General features: G+C 56.0%; 1 protein-coding gene across 1 annotated transcript in view; it reads left to right on the top strand.

The window, feature by feature from the left end:
- Positions 1–15,239, top strand: part of LOC308256646 (uncharacterized protein) — a gene marked incomplete at both ends in the record, with an annotated part of 46,343 nt that extends 31,104 nt beyond the window's left edge. The window contains 9 exons of the mRNA XM_080684940.1: positions 799–862; positions 3,533–3,663; positions 5,223–5,441; positions 6,291–6,416; positions 6,534–6,983; positions 7,477–7,766; positions 10,642–10,785; positions 12,973–13,621; positions 15,096–15,239. Of these exons, the coding sequence (XP_080541066.1) occupies positions 799–862; positions 3,533–3,663; positions 5,223–5,441; positions 6,291–6,416; positions 6,534–6,983; positions 7,477–7,766; positions 10,642–10,785; positions 12,973–13,621; positions 15,096–15,239 (2,217 nt within the window). The remainder of the gene's footprint in view (positions 1–798; positions 863–3,532; positions 3,664–5,222; positions 5,442–6,290; positions 6,417–6,533; positions 6,984–7,476; positions 7,767–10,641; positions 10,786–12,972; positions 13,622–15,095) is intronic.
- Positions 15,240–15,538: the final 299 nt, after the last annotated feature.

Genomic DNA, 15,538 nt, shown 5'->3' with positions numbered 1-15,538 from the left:
GGTAGCCCGACCTCGGCCGAGATAGAAAGGCTTGACCTTTAGAAAGATGAGAACCTCCAACGGGGCGGGTCCTCATGGCTGAGCCGCAGAGGCCTGCACTGTAGCCTCTGGCCCAGCCCCCGGCAGGCCTGACAGGTGCCCACTGATGCTTCTCCTGCCCTCGGGGTCCACTCGGGTCTCTCCTCCGCACACACAGGACTGGCAGGGGGTGCCGCTTCCCCGCATGCCTCCTTAGCCCTGTCTCTCGGGTCCCATCCCCTGCTTCCTCTCCGGATCAGTTCCCTTAAGGACACTGTGGCCATCCTGCCACAGCCCTAGGGAGGCCAGTCTTGGCTCTGAGTCCCTGGTGGGAGGGAGGGGCCGCAGTTCCCAGACCAGCACCTTCCCTTGTCTGCTGCCAGAAGCCCTGCGAAGGCGGTTCTGCTGCTGCTCCTCCCTGTCCTGCTCAGCCCGCTCGGGGCCTTCCTGCATCTGTCCTGGCCCAGCGGGGCTGGTCGGCTTTCTCCCCCGAGCCTGGCTGCATCATGGGTCCTCCCTCATGTTGGATCGATGGTGTGTCTTGGCCATCAGCTGAGCATCACAGGGGACATGGTCCGACATTGACCTCCCTGGAGCCAGGGCAGGCCCAGCCTCGGACACTTCCAGGACACATGGTTCTCTGGGAGGTGTCTGAGAAGGAGGGGCAAGCATCAGCCAGGACAGGCGGCCCGGAGTCCCAGGTTTCCTGGTGCCAGCTCAGCTCTCTCACCGCCCAGTGTCCTTCAGGCTGTAGGCTCGCTTTGGTCTGTGTAACCGTAGTTGCCAAAGTTCACGTCCTTCCCTATAACTCACGACCCTTCTCTAAGGGAGGACCTGAGAGAAGGTGCGTCCCCCACCCTCACTTGGCAGTGACATCCTAAGAGTTCATTCCTTCAGCCAGAGGTCGTGGTTTTGAGAGGAAGAGGGGCAGCCCTTTGGGGCCTATCATGGGAACACAAGCGTAGCACAGGGGCTGATAGGCAGGCCCCTGGCACCCGCGTGTTCTGGGGACCTGGAGCCTCCCCACAGGAGCCCACGGCCCAAGCCTGGTGCTTTGGGGAGGACGGGAAAGCCATCTCAGCCCAGTGAGCACTCCCTAGGGCAGGGGTCCTCAAACTTTTTAAACAGGGGGCCAGTTCACTGTCCCTCAGACAGTTGGAGGGGCTGACTATAGTTTAAAAAGAAACCTATGAACAAATTCCTATGCGCACTGCGGGCCCGGGACAAGTCGGCTGCTAAGCTGGACAGGCAGCGGCACCCGGCGGGCCGGATAAATGTCCTCAGCAGGCCACATGTGGCCCATGGGCCGTAGTTTGAGGACACCTGCCCTAGGGGAATGGAGGGCGTCCAGGGAAGGACAGGGATGAGGGCTCCAGTTCCAGGGCACAAAGAAGCAGAGAGAGAAAGATGGGGGTGTCCAGCAGGGGAGGGTGGGACATGGGGCTGTCACATCTTCAGACCAGAAGCAGCCACGCCAGATAGGCAAAGGTTGGACATAACATTCCTTTCACTGGGAGAGAAGGGGCAGCGGGGGAGAAAGATTAACAGCAAGACAGGGAGGTGTGAATAGGCAGGAGGTTGGGGGGCCACACACCCCAAGGCCTGACTGACAGAGCTAGCCTGGGGTTGGCCCCTGCTGTGCGTTTGACTCTGCTGCATAGTCACTGTGAGGCTCTGGGCAGATGACTGGACTCCCTGGGCCGGTGCCCTTGTCTGAATGAGGGTGAGTGACCGCTGCGCAGGGCCTTCCTCCTCAGGGCTGGCTCCGGAGCAGGAGCTGCCAGCAGGGCAGATGCCTGCCTCCCTGCTGAGCCCAGACCTGGTGCTAGGAAGTGGGGCAGCGATCAGGAAGGAGAAGAAAGATGTTCTCACTTGTGAGAAAGACTCAGACACGTGGCACGTTACAGCGCCTTTTGCTGTTGGCCCTGTCTGGGTGGAGCTGCCCCGTCCTCGGGTCGCCATGTTGGGGCAGGGGGCTCGATGTGCCGACAGGGTGCCCTGAGGGCACGGAAATGAGCCCCACTGTGCCTGACCGACCCCCATCATGGGGAAGAAGTTGGCTGCCTGCTGCTTCTGGAGGAGTCTGGAGACTGCGCCCAGACCTGTGAGATAAGGCAGGGCGGCCCTCGGCCCAGGAGAAGTAGGCAGAGCTGGCATCAGGGCAGCGATCCTTCCGGGAGTTTGTGAACCTAACTGTGCCAGGCCGCCGCCAGCCAGGTGAAGGAGCAGGCTCCCGGTCCTGCTGCTCACTGGGTCGCTGGGCGTCTGAAGGTCCTGCCCCCAGAGGTTCTAGTCTGTGGCCTGAGGTCTGGGGTGTTGAAAAGCTCTGAGAACCACCTGATCTTTGATCATGGGGATCCTCTGTTTTAGTTTTAGAGCCGTCATCCCAAACCAGCAGCATCAGGGTCACAAGTCCAAATGCAGGTTCTTGGGCCCCAGCCCAGACGGACCGTGTCAGGAGCTCTGAGGGTGGGAGGGGCCGGCGCTCTTACGAGGGGTCAGTTCTTGTTGGACCTGCCACCTGCCAGGTGTGTGCTGAGCACTTCCCCCTGACAGAAGCGGATGCCCTTGCCTGCTGCTTGCTGGCCCTGTCAGTTACAGAAACCCGCTCGTGGTCACATTGTTAGCAGGGAGCAACCCTTTCCCCCTCCCGGTGGTCATGAGTTTGGTGTCAATGGGAAGGGACAGCAGCACGGGCCTCGCTTGGGAGTCGCACCTCAGGTCCCACCCTGAGTCGGAAGCTGCGTCCATCACGGTGTTCAGGTGTCAGGCACAGAGTGGGAGACCTGCGGGTCCAGGTAGTTCATGTTCAGGGAGTGGGCATTGGTGGGTCCCGCAGAAGAGCTCTGTGTCGGGCCGCTGATTGGGCAGTCGTGCAGGCAGGACGGAGGTGGTCGGGCCTGGCGGCAGTGGGGTGTGGAGGGGAGCCGCATGGGGAACGAGGACAGGCCTTGGTGGCCCATTTACTTGGAGGGGAGAGGAGCAAGAGAGATGGCAGAAGACGCCTCTGAGCAGCTGGATGAATAGGAATATCACCAACCTGGAGATGTCCCTGTAGGACATCCAGTGGTGGCTGCTGGCCTCAGGGCATGTGGCCTGACCCTCAGGATAGTAGTGGACAAAGCCTAAGACGGAAGCAGTGAGAGTGAGCAGAGGAAAGCTGGGAGGGAAGCTGACCGATGGGTGTTCTTGGCTTTTTTTCTACCATGAGCTAGATGTGCACACCGTGGGCTGAGAGGTGATGGTCACGGGTGTGGGGAGCTCACTGCACAACTAGGCGTGACCGGGGCAGCGGCTTAGGGACGCCACCCAGAGCCAGGCTTCTCCCTTCCTGCTCTGCAGTCTTGGCAGTGGCTGTTGTACCTCCCCAAGAAGGGCAGGAAGGTTTTCCCTTGAGAAAAGTCCTGATAAAATGTTCCGTGGAGCCGACAGGTTTTGGGTTTGCTTTAAAACATAGTTCACTTCCTGAGACTGACTTTTGCATGGGCTGGGTGTTTGGCTGTGCTGATTGAAGTCTTGCAAGTCCACATGGAAAGAGGAAAGCAGACCAGCCAGGATATGGAGACCCCCAGTGAGGAGCTGGTGAAGGAGAGAGAACAGCTGCTCCGTGACATAGAGACCCTGAAGGCTGAGGAAGCCCAGCAGGTAGGCCCTTGAGCGCCATGCCTCCCCTGGCGCCCCTGCCTGCAAGAGGGCGAGTCCAGGATCACAGCCATGTCCTGGGAATCCAGCAGGGATTCCTGGGTTACCAGTTTCCTCCCTCAGCTGCAGTTCAGACCAGCAATTCCAGCCACAGCAGGAGGTGGGGACAGATATGGACTCCCAGGGACACTGGCAATCTTGTTTTCTTTTGAATCTATTCTTTATTTGTTTCAGAGAGGAAGGGAGAGGGGGAGAGAGAGAGAAAGAGAGAGAGAGAGAAACATCAATGATGAGAGAGAATCATTGATCGGCTGCCTCCTGCACACCGCCTACTGGGATCGAACCGCACCTGAGCATGTGCCCTGAACGGTAATCAAACTGTGACCTCCTGGTTCATAGGTTGATGCTCAAGCATTAACACACACTGGCTGGGCAACACTGGCTATCTTATTTATGATTGTCATGACTTGGGGGAGGAGAGGGGAGGTGCTCCTGGCTGTGGTGGGAGAGGCCAGGATGCTGCTAAATGTCCTGCAGCACATGGGACAGCCTGCAGGACAAAGATTCCCCTTCAAATGTCCAGCTTCACGCTCTGTGCCCTGTAAAACCTCCAGGGCTGGTCCGCCTCACTCTACAAGAAGTCCCAGGGTAGGCAACCCAGTGCTGGGGCAGTGGTTCAGGGACGCCACCCAGGAGCCAGGCTTCTCTCTTCCTGCTCTGCCAGTATTGGCAGTGGCTGTTGTACCTCCCCAAGAAGTGGGCTGGAAGAATGTGGAGGGTGAAGAGAAAGAGGGAAAGCCTCCCAGCACCCTCTGTGGACATCTCATTGGCCTCACCTGACACATGATACCCCTAGCTGCAAGGGAGGCTGGGTATCAGGCACTTGAGTTCTTCAGCCTCTAGTGGAGCAAAAAAGGGGGCTTGGGATGGTGCTGTGTAGACTTAAGAGACATGCATCCACCCTTCCCTGATACAGCTTCCAGTGTAGCAGGCTGAATGACAGGTGACAAGCCAGGTGATTTCAGACGTGTGCTATGGAGGGAATATACGTGGGTCCAGGGAGTCTTGTTAGGCGCAGGACGTTTAGAATCCTGGTGCAGGGCTTCCCTGAGGACCTGTCAATCACAATGAGCCCAGGAGGGTGAAAAGGAGCCAGTGATGCTGGAGGCCAGGGGTGGGGACAGGTGAGCATGCACAGCAGAGGGAAGATCACATGCAATGTCTGCAGGGGAGAGTGGCATGAGGAGCGGCCACAAGGGTGGGCGGCTAGCTCATCGGGACCCTGTGGACCAGGGTAAAAAGCACCAAGGAAGTCACTGTCATTATCTTAAGTAAGAGGAGCTGTGGTTTCTGTTTCTAAATCATCAGCTGCTGTGCATGTGTTTAGACTTGAACTGTCTGGGTGGGGATCTCCGTGCCCTTCACCTTGTGTCCATATCAGGCCTCTGGGAAACGTTAGGACGTCCTTTGGGTCCATGAGGAGATGGTCATTCCAGGCCTACACGTTAGGCCCCAGTTTGGACTGAAATCGCACCTGTGTGATTTCCGTTGTTTTCCTGCAGATCAAGGACTTTGAACGAGTGGTGCATTCGCAGAGGGAGAGTTCCCAGGCCAGCAGCAAGGCCCGCGTGCAGGGCATTGAGAATGAAAACAAAGTCGCCCACCAGAAGGTCATGGAGACCAAAAGCAAACTGAGCATGATAGAGTGGGAGTGGCGGCAGGTGTGCCGGGACCTGGAGCAGGTGAAGGATCAGGCGGTGCAGACACAGGCGCTGGAGCAGGTTAAGGAGCAGGCAGTGCAGACACAGGAGCTGGAGCAGGTGAAGGAGCAGGCGGTGCAGACACAGGAGATGGAGCAGGTGAAAGATCAAGCAGTGCAGACACAGCTGGAGCAGGTAAAGGAGCAGGTGAAACAGCAAAAGGTGCAGACAAAGGAGCTGGAGCAGGTGAAGGAGCAGGTGAAGGAGCAGGCGGTTCAGACACAGGAGATGGAGTGGGTGAAGGAGCAGGTGAAGGAGCAGGCGGTGCAGACACAGGAGCTGGAGCAGGTGAAGGAGCAGGCAGTGCAGACACAGGAGCTGGAGCAGGTGAAGGAGCAGGCGGTGCAGACACAGGAGCTGGAGCAGGTGAAGGAGCAGGTGAAAGATCAGGAGGTGCAGACACAGGAGCTGGAGCAGGTGAAGGAGCAGGCGGTTCAGACACAGGAGATGGAGCGGGTGAAGGAGCACGTGAAGGAGCAGGGGGTGCAGACACAGGAGCTGGAGCAGGTGAAGGATCAGGCGGTGCAGACACAGGAGCTAGAACTGGTGAAGGAGCAGGTGAAGGAGCAGGCGGTTCAGACACAGGAGATAGTGCAGGTGAAGGAGCAGGTGAAGGAGCAGGCGGTGCAGACACAGAATCTGGAGCAGGTGAAGGAGCAGGTGGTGCAGACACAGAATCTGGAGCAGGTGAAGGAGCAGGCGGTGCAGACACAGAATCTGGAGCAGGTGAAGGAGCAGGCGGTGCAGACACAGGAGCTGGAGCAGGTGAAGGAGCAGGCGGTGCAGACACAGGATCTGGAGCAGGTGAAGGAGCAGGCGGTGCAGACACAGGATCTGGAGCAGGTGAAGGAGCAGGCGGTGCAGACACAGAAGCTGGAGCAGGTGAAGGAGCTGATGAAGGAGCAGGTGGTGCATACACAGGAGCTAGAGCAGGTGAAGAAGCAGGTAAAGGAGCAGGCGGTTCAGACACAGGAGATGGAGCGGGTGAAGGAGCAGGTGAAGGAGCAGGCGGTTCAGACACAGGAGATGGAGCGGGTGAAGGAGCAGGTGAAGGAGCAGGGGGTGCAGACACAGGAGCTGGAGCAGGTGAAGGATCAGGCGGTGCAGACACAGGAGCTGGAACTGGTGAAGGAGCAGGAGGTTCAGACACAGGAGATAGTGCGGGTGAAGGAGCAGGTGAAGGAGCAGGCGGTGCAGACACAGGAGCTGGAGCAGGTGAAGGAGCAGGCGGTGCAGACTCAGGATCTGGAGCAGGTGAAGGAGCAGGCGGCACAGACACAGGATCTGGAGCAGGTGAAGGAGCAGGCGGCACAGACACAGGATCTGGAGCAGGTGAAGGAGCAGGCGGCGCGGGCACAGGAGCTGGAGCAGGAGCTGCACCGGTTGCAGGAGGAGAACGAGAAGCTGGCCGCGGAGGTCAGAACCCTGACGACAGCCCCGGAGAGGGTCCGTGCCCTGGAGCGGGAGAGCCATGGTGTGTTGCTGGAGAACCAGAGGATGCAGATGTTTCTGGACACCCCGCAGCCCGAGGGTCTGGAGCGGGACCAGCAGCTGGACACCAGGGTAATTCTGGCCTCAGAATGAGTGAGGACGGATTCCTCCCCGGTCAGCTTTCTGATAGTTTGAATGCTGTGGGATGGGTGTTCTGTAATATCGGTTACATGGGTAGGTAGTGCTGTTCAGGTACTCTATATCCTTACTGATTTCCTATGTACTTTTCAAAGCAGTCAAAGAGGGAACCCGAGGAGCTTATCCAGAGAAAGGGCACCAATTGCCCAAGAGGGGTCACATGTGCAGAGAGGGGGCCAGGACTAAGCTTAGGCCCATGTGACAGTCTGTTTATGCCGTGGGCCCTTCCCAGAGCAGTTCCTTAAGTGCTGGTAGAACTGTCCCCAGCACGGCTGGGTTTTGCCTGTCCTGAGGGTCCTGCTATTTTGGTGTCTGCACTTGACCCGCTCTTGGCCCCTCACTGCATGTGGGGATGTGGGGATCCAGAGCTTGTGGTTCCCCTGGGCCTACACCTGGTGAGGCATCATCCCCTTCTCCCTCCCGGCAGGTGGAACTTTCCAGTCTGAGCTCCCATAGTGCCTCGCTCACTACGCTCAGGGAGCAGAGCACGCAGCTCCAGCACCAGCAGGCGGCCACCGAGGGGGAGCTTGAGACCCTGCAGGAGCAGCACGAGCAGCAGGCGACAGCCCACGAGGCCCTGCAGCGGGACCACGCGTGCCTGGGCGTGCTCCACGAGCACCTGCCTGGGGAGCACGAGGCCCTCAGGGACCAGTACAGCCGCCAGAAGACGCTGCTGCGTCCATCCCTGGAACTGCAGAGCAAGGCGCTCAGTGACAGGTGCGTGCCTGCGGCTGGTGGGTGACTGGCGGGCTCCCCCAGCTCCTGTCCCCCCTTCACTCTGGCCCCTCGTGTGTCCTCTGGTTCCTCTGCTTCACAGTGAAGAGAAGGAATTCCACCCTCACCCTCAGCGATGTGGAGTTGGTGCGGCTGGAGGCTGAGGGGGAGGAGGGTCCCCCAGGGGAGAAGGGTGAGCCCAGCTAATCCCAGCTCAGGGATTTGAGGCGTCAGCATTGGGGTCCCAGCTCCCCTGGGGATTCCTACCTCTTCCTTTGTCACCAAACCAAGCAATAGGAGGGGAAGTTCACCTCAGCTGCTGATTTTCAGGGGTGTGCCGTACCTAGCTCCCCAGGCCTTTCCCTGCCAAAGTCTCAAAGTCTGGGCTTCTCATTTTCTTTTTTTACTTTTAACTTTGGAAACTGCTGAATATATGGAAGTGAACGGAATAGTATAGTGAAAGCCCCGTGTTCCTGTCTCCTGCATCAGTACTTATCCATACTCTGCCATTCTCATGTCATCCTTACCTCTGACTCTTCATACTCCTTTTTTAAGGTACAATCGATGTACCTTGAAATGCATAAATCTTAACTTGGTGCTCTTGCCAAATCAGGGCTTTATGTGCATGTAGTCAGCCAAGGTGGGCCGAGCTCCTGCCCGGGCAGATCCCTGATTGCAATGGCCCCGGCAGGTACAGCGGGACCTAGGACCTGGGGGAGGTGTGATGTGCACAGGACTCCAAGGCTGGGGAGAGAGAGGGAGAGATGCGCTAAAGATAGGTCCTCCCACACTTGGAGCAGCACAGGAGGGAGCTGTCCACCTCCTGTGCTTGAGAGGCGGCCCTGCTGAGTACTTCCCTTGCCTCTGCTTCAGGAAGACACTAGGCAAACGCTGGGGCTTCCGTGGGAGCAGCTGAGGTGCAGGGAGTTGGCATCACAGAGACCAGGGAAGGCGTTGAACCTGCGGAGCCTCCTGAGGGGCCTGCTGCTGCCCTGAGTGTGGGAGCGATGACGTTCATTTACTCCCTCACCCAGTGCTTCCTGTGGACTCTCTCGGGAGCCTCCACCCCTTTCTCCACCCAGATGCTCAACCTTCAGAAGTGCCTAGACGTCTGCTCCTATCAGGCCCTCATTCCTTCCAGCCAGAATGCGCATCATCTGCCTCTTGGCATCTCCATCTCTGCCTCCTCCGCACCCATCCTGTGTTCAGGAGACGCTTAGCACCCACTGGGCGCATGGTGCCGTCTGACGTGGTGGGAATGCACACAGCTGACTAATGATGGGAGCCTCCTGTGGTGCCCACCCCTCCCCAGGCACTGCGGGCCTTACCCTCAATGCCCTATGGTAACCGTGTGGATATATTCTTTTGTCTGTTCATATGGGAAGGTTTGTGCAGGTGGCATTTGACTGGTCTGAAGGAGGAGTTCATTGTTGTTCTGCCTGTAGCTCCTTGCTTGATGGACCTACTGTGTGACTCAGTAGATTTTGCTGGTTGGACAGATAGTTGGAGGCCCTAGGTCTGTCTGCAGCAGGGCGGCAGGTTGGAGGTGGAGGTGCCTGGAACACAGGCCAGGGGCTCTGTATTCATTTCACCTGACACTTGACTGGGACACTCGCTCCTTCGTTCCCCTGGCACACATGTACTGGGTGGCAAGCCTCATACCTGGGATTCATGGGGAGTAGGACTCGCAGTTTCTGCCCTGCAGTAGAGTGCTTACTAACGGTTGCCATATGCTTGCTCCGTGTGCTTTGCCAAGACACAACGGGGAAGCAGGAGGTGAGGACCCTAATGGTCCGTGGCCCTGCTTGTCAAACTTGGATGAGATAGATCGCCTCCCTGAAAGCCATGAAGAGCCCCGACGCCCACCTTCCACTTCCCACGTCCCGTGGCTAAAGGCCACACGAAGGAACGTTTGTCTTCCAACAGCCACCCGAGCAGGTGTCTGAGTCTGAGTCCCCACAAGTCTTGGCTCCAGGAAGATGGTACAAGTATAGCTGATATGGGGCGGGCAGTCAGGGATGCAGGGCTGCAGACAGAGGCTGAAACCCTGGAACCTGGGCGGTCTCTGTCAGCCTGTCTCTGGGTGTGGACAACTCAGGAAGGGGGTCTGGAAAGGGATTTGCCTGCACGGGGAAGATTGAAAGGATGACTCAGTCTCCACCTTGGACGTGGGGAGGCTCCCGAGTCCCCGTGAACAGGGAAGGTTCCTGCAGAAGGAGGAATGGCCTGGAGCTGGTCGGGGGCTCCCTCTTGTGCTCTGCTGCCCTCCAGAGAGGGCTGTGCGGGACCCTCTACAGACTGAGACAGTAAGGAAATAAAAGCCCGAGCTGAGGGGAGGCTGTGGGAGAGAGAGGGCAAGGGCTGGACTAGGGGTGCCTTGAGGAGCAGGGTGTATGCGAGTGTATGTGCAACTGCCCCTGGTGGCTGCTTGGGCCCCACCAGGCAATCCTCTGGCTCCCACGCTGCCTGGCTCAGAGCAGGGAGAGTCGTGTTCCTGAGCTGGGGTGTACGGCTCACCCAGGGCCCGGTGAGCGGGATCAGCTGTTATGAGCGGTGGAATTCCGCTGTATGTGTGGTGGTTTCTTTGAGAAGGGCGTGGAGTTCAGAAACAGTGGTTTTGTTTGCAGTGGGATAAAGGAGGGAGGCTGCTTTGACAGGGACTGTAAGGGACCATGGAGACACTTCGGGTGGAGGAGGGGAATCGGCTCCTGGGCTGGAGGAGACCCCCAGAGCTGGCCCAGTGTCTGTCCCTTCTCTCTGTCCAGCCCCGCCCCTTACCTATCGCCCTCTCCCTCAGCTCTGCAGAGAGAAGCCGCTCACCCAGGCTTTGCAGTCTCCCAGGGTGTCCATTCCTAGCGGGTGTGTTTCCCTTCAACAGCTACAAGGAGCAGCTCCAACATGAGGCGGCGCTGGAGCAGCTGGGGAGGCTCTTGAACACCCAGCGGGAGGCTCTGCAGCAGGAGCAGAGGACGAGCACCATGGCCGCCGAGGAGAACCAGAGGCTGCAGCGAGAGCTGGACAGGTAACCGCCAGGCCCCCTGCAGCGCCTCTGCCGGGATGTCATTCACACCCACTCACTCAGCACCCACTGAGCTGAGCTCAAGGGAGACCCCCGGTGATGGTGCATCTTTACCAACCCTGCCATGGTAACAGCTGGTGGCAACAAGGTAGAGGGAAGTGCAGCTGGTGGCTGGAAGGAAGGACTCGGGCAGCTGGGATGGTGCGTTGTCTAGGTTTGGATTACCTCCCCTCCTACATTTATGATGCTGATGACTGTGGGGCACCGGCACCTGCATCCTCTAACACCAGCGCTCCCTGAGGGAGAGAGGCTCGGTCCTCAGCATTTTCGCATTCCCATTTGTGAATTCACCTCCTCGCTGAAATGTACCGGTGACCCCCAAATCAGTTCCCGTGGCCTTTCATGGACGTGCCCAGTGTGGGAGATCCTGGACTCGCCTGATGTGCACATTTGCAGCTGAGGTTGAACCTTTGACTCCGGGCTTGTTCCAGCTCTCTCAAACAAGCGTCCTCTTTGTGGTCCATTGAGTGCCATGGTGTTCTATTTGTGCTCTGTGGGGGCGATTTCCCCGCATGAAATGGCCCCTAAATGGAGTGCTGAAGCTCTGTCTAGTGTTCCCAGGTGCAAGGCTGCGCTGGGCCTCACGGGGAATATACGTACGAGTGGCACACAAGGGTCATTCGGGCCCAGGTATGGAGCTGTTGGCTGTGAGTGTATTACAGGAGGTGTCTTTATGTCTTGATCAGTAGACAAAATGTGACCAGAGACTCCCAGGAACCGGTGGGAACAGTTTCAGTATACACTAATTCAGTGTTAGGGTGGCTGGGTAGAACAGTAGACTGTGAATCATGAGAATTAGCTGAGCTATTATTATCCTTTAAAAAACCACAGCAACAGAGGAGGAAACAGGCTCAGCGAGATGACACAACGTGTTCAAGGTCAGTGCTCCTAGTTAGTGGCACAGGCAGGATTCAAATCCAGGTCTTGCCTCAACCCAGAGGCGTGACCATATGAAGCCTTCCTTGGCACAGCCCTGATTTAACATGTGTTGTGGGGCTGTAAACTCAGCTTCCTGCAGTGGCCGGGCAGGTCCAACAGGTGGGAAGGAGAGTCAGCAATAGACCAGGCCCTGGGGGACAACACACCTGGCTAAAGGCTGTCAGCTGGGAGGCAGGCCAGGCTGCCAGGTCATCTTTCTTTATGCTTTTTTTTTTTCCCTGAGAAAAGATATCTGAATGGTGATGTGAAAGTTAAGATTTTTGAATGCTGATAAACTACTTTGTTTGTTTGTTTGTTTTTTAAAAAACAAAACAAAACAAAACAAAACAAAAGCTGCTTTTTCGGTCGGCACAGAGGACCAGGAGGACCTGGAAACATTTTTGAGGCTGGGGACTCTTAAACCTAAATGCGGGAGTATTCACAGGACCACAACGGAGGAATCTTTTCATCTTTTTCTGTTTCCTTTCTTTATGTTATTTTATTTTTGTTGTTGTTGAGACTTTATTGGAGAGACATCAATTAATAAAACCGTACATTCTTTAAAATGAAATAAAATAAGTAAGTGTTAAAATGTTTTTAAAAAGCTGTGTGGGCCAAACTTCACACACCTGTGTTCAAATTGAGTCCATGAGCCTCTGGTCATAGGAGCTTTTTGGTATAAATCTTCCCCCAGGAATCCCAGTTGGTTAATGATGATGATGATGATGATGATGATGGTGATCATTTCAGTGAATTTACGTAACACTGCAGAATCTCCTATTTTATTTATCTCAGGTGTTGAAATTATAAAGGGGATCGCAATTGGGAAGAAGAGCTGGGCATAGACATAGAGTCTTAGAGCAAAAATGTTCTGATTCAGTGTTTAAGTGTTTGAATCAAAGAACCCTTTTTCCAAGTAGGCAGCTGTGCCAAAGCCTCACATAGAAAGGACTTCTACAGGAATGCTCTGTGGACGTGGTGTCCGAGCTTGCCTGTCCTGTCTCCCCCAGCCCACAGTGGGGCACCTGGGGAAGCCTCCCTCATAGAACCCCAATGAACACAATTTGAAAACCGCTGGTTTTGTTCAACCCTTCATTAACGCATGAAAAAAGCTGAGGCCCAGAGAGGTTGCGGTTTTGATTAAGGTTGCACAACTGGGACAGAGCCTGGGAGTGCTCCTCAGCCCTTGGCCCTGTGTCTCTCCACCCCCAGGGCCAATTTCCTGCACCAGCAGCTGAAGGGCGAGCAGGAGGAGCTGCAGACCCACACCAAGAAGCTGCAAAGCTCCCTGAACGACATGCAGCTGGAGATGAACTGCTGGCAGGCCCAGTGCAACTGGCTGAGGGGGGAGCAGGAGGAGCTGGAGACCCACACCAAGGAGCTGCAAACCTCCCTGAATGACAGGCAGCTGGAGGTGAACCGCTGGCAGGCCCTGTACAAGGGGCTGAAGGGGGAGCAGGAGAAGCTGCAAGCCCTCACCAAGGAGCAGCAAGCCCTCATCGAGGAGCTGTATGCCCACGCCAAGGAGGTGCAAACCTCCCTGAAGAACACACATCTGGAGGTGATTCACTGGCAGGCCCTGTATGAGGGGCTGGAAGGGGAGCAGGAGGAGCTGCAGACCCACACCAAGGAGCTGCAAAGCTCCCTGAAGGGCACGCAGCTGGAGGTGAACCGCTGGCAGGCCCAGTATGAGGGGCTGAAGGGGGAGCAGGAGGAGCTGCAGACCCACACCAAGAAGCTGCAAACCTCCCTGAACGACATGCAGCTGGAGGTGAACTGCTGGCAAGCGCAGTGCAACAGGCTGAGGGAGGAGCTCCAGAGCATGGACATCTCGCTGACGGAGCTGGACAACCACTGCCAGGTGAGGCCTGGGGCTGCAGGGCCTCAGCACCCTGGGTGGGCCTGTTCCCTGGGCTGACGCCTTGGGCTCAGCCAGGTGGGAATGGGTCCTCATTGGCATCTCTGCTCAAAGAGTGTGTGTGAATGTCACACAGAGGCGGAGGGGAAGCCAGAAGCATGTGGCTGGGATGAACACCATGACTGGCAGGGGTGTGCTACACAACACCTTTCACCCGATCTTTGCTTTCTGCAGGGTCGGGGCGGTGCATGGAAACAGCCGAGTACCGTTTTATTTCCGACCTCTCGGCTGAGCACTCTGCTCTCTGTGTCATCTCATTTAATTCCCACAATGATCTCTGAGCTGGGGTGCCCATCCCTGTCCCTCTGAAGTATCGGGATGGAACCCCGTTTGTCTGAAGCCAAAACTTGGGACTTTCCTGCTCACCAACCGCGATGATATCCTAGAGCAGGAGCTGGCCAGCCTCAGCCCCAAATTCAGGTCCAGCCCCACGCCTGCTTGTGTAAGGCTGTGAACCAAGAATAGCTTTCACGGTGTCTAATGGTTGGGGAAAATCAAAAGTAGGAAAATGTTTGGGGGCAAGAGAAAGTGATATGAAATTTAAAAGTCCGTGTCCATGAATAAAGATTTTTGGTGTTTTTTTTTTTGTTTTTTTTTTTAAACAAAGCCACACCCATGTGTGTACCTTGTATCTCTGGCTCCTTTCCTGCTGTAATAACAGAGTTGAACAGTTGCAGCAGAGACCACTGTCGGCCTGGAAAGCCTCACATATTTAGTGCCTCGCTCTTGACAGGAAAAGCCTGCCAACCCTGCCTAGAGCAGAGATGTCCAACAGGAATATAATGCAGGCCACCACATGTGATACTCAACTTTCTAGTAGCCATATTCAAAAAGTAAAAGGAGACAGTGGGATTAATGTAATGGCCTATTTTATTTAACCATTATATTTAAAATGTCACATGTAACCCCAAAAGCTTATTAAAGAACTATTTTAATAATATGGGTTTTTTTTGGATTTTTGAGAGAAACATCCATCAGCTGTCCCTGCATGCCCTCTACTGGGGAATGGAGCAGGAAATAAACTGCTGATTTCTTGGTGCATGTGGAGACACTCAACCAACTGAGCCACAGCGTCGGGAAGCTTATTAAAGAGATATTTTACATTATTTTTAATTGTTATTAAGTCCACAGAATCTATTATGTATTTTGCACTTATGGCTCATCTCAGCTCAGACTGGCTGCGTTTTCAGGGCTCAGCGGCTACACGTGGCCACTGGCTGCCTGAGTGGGCGGTGCAGTGGCAGAAGGCTTGGCTGTCTCCATGGCATTGGCCGCATTGGTCATTCCAGCTGGTTCAGATAATACCAAAGTGGCCATCTTTGTGCACGTGGCCTGTTTCTTCTTTTGGAAGTAGATTCCCAGCAGTGGAATCACGGGAGCGTGTGGTGTTTTGAGACATTGTCCATCTGTGTTTTAGCTGCTCTCCCGTCTCAAGGGGAACTTGGAGGGAGAAAACCGTCACCTGCAGAGCCAAGTCCAAAGGTTGAATGAGCAGAACCAGAAGCTTCTCCAGGAGGACTTGGAGAATGAGGACCAGCACCAGGAGGAGCAGCAGCAGTAAGTGGGAGGGGTGTGGGCTGATGGCCGCCCATCAACAGAGGGTGCGTGGCTTCCAGCTCCAGGATTGGACAGTGCCCCTCTGGGCAGCAGAGAATCCTGGGCGCATTGGTGTCCCCAGGGCAAGGGGACAGACCATCTTACCAGCTCATCCTTCTCTCGCTTTCCCTGGAATGGTTCTAGATTTCTGCAAGTAGGGGTGGTTGGCTTTGTTGGCTTTTCAGAGACACTGCCCCCTGCCAGACTCTTCTTAATCTGCTTTGGGGATTAAGTTCACTTTGAAAAACACCACAGTGATACAGA

Source organism: Plecotus auritus (genome assembly GCF_963455305.1).
Source record: "Plecotus auritus genome assembly, chromosome: 8".
NCBI lineage: Eukaryota > Metazoa > Chordata > Mammalia > Chiroptera > Vespertilionidae > Plecotus > Plecotus auritus.
Note: the sequence above shows the minus strand (reverse complement) of the source record. Positions and strands in the feature narration are given on the sequence as shown.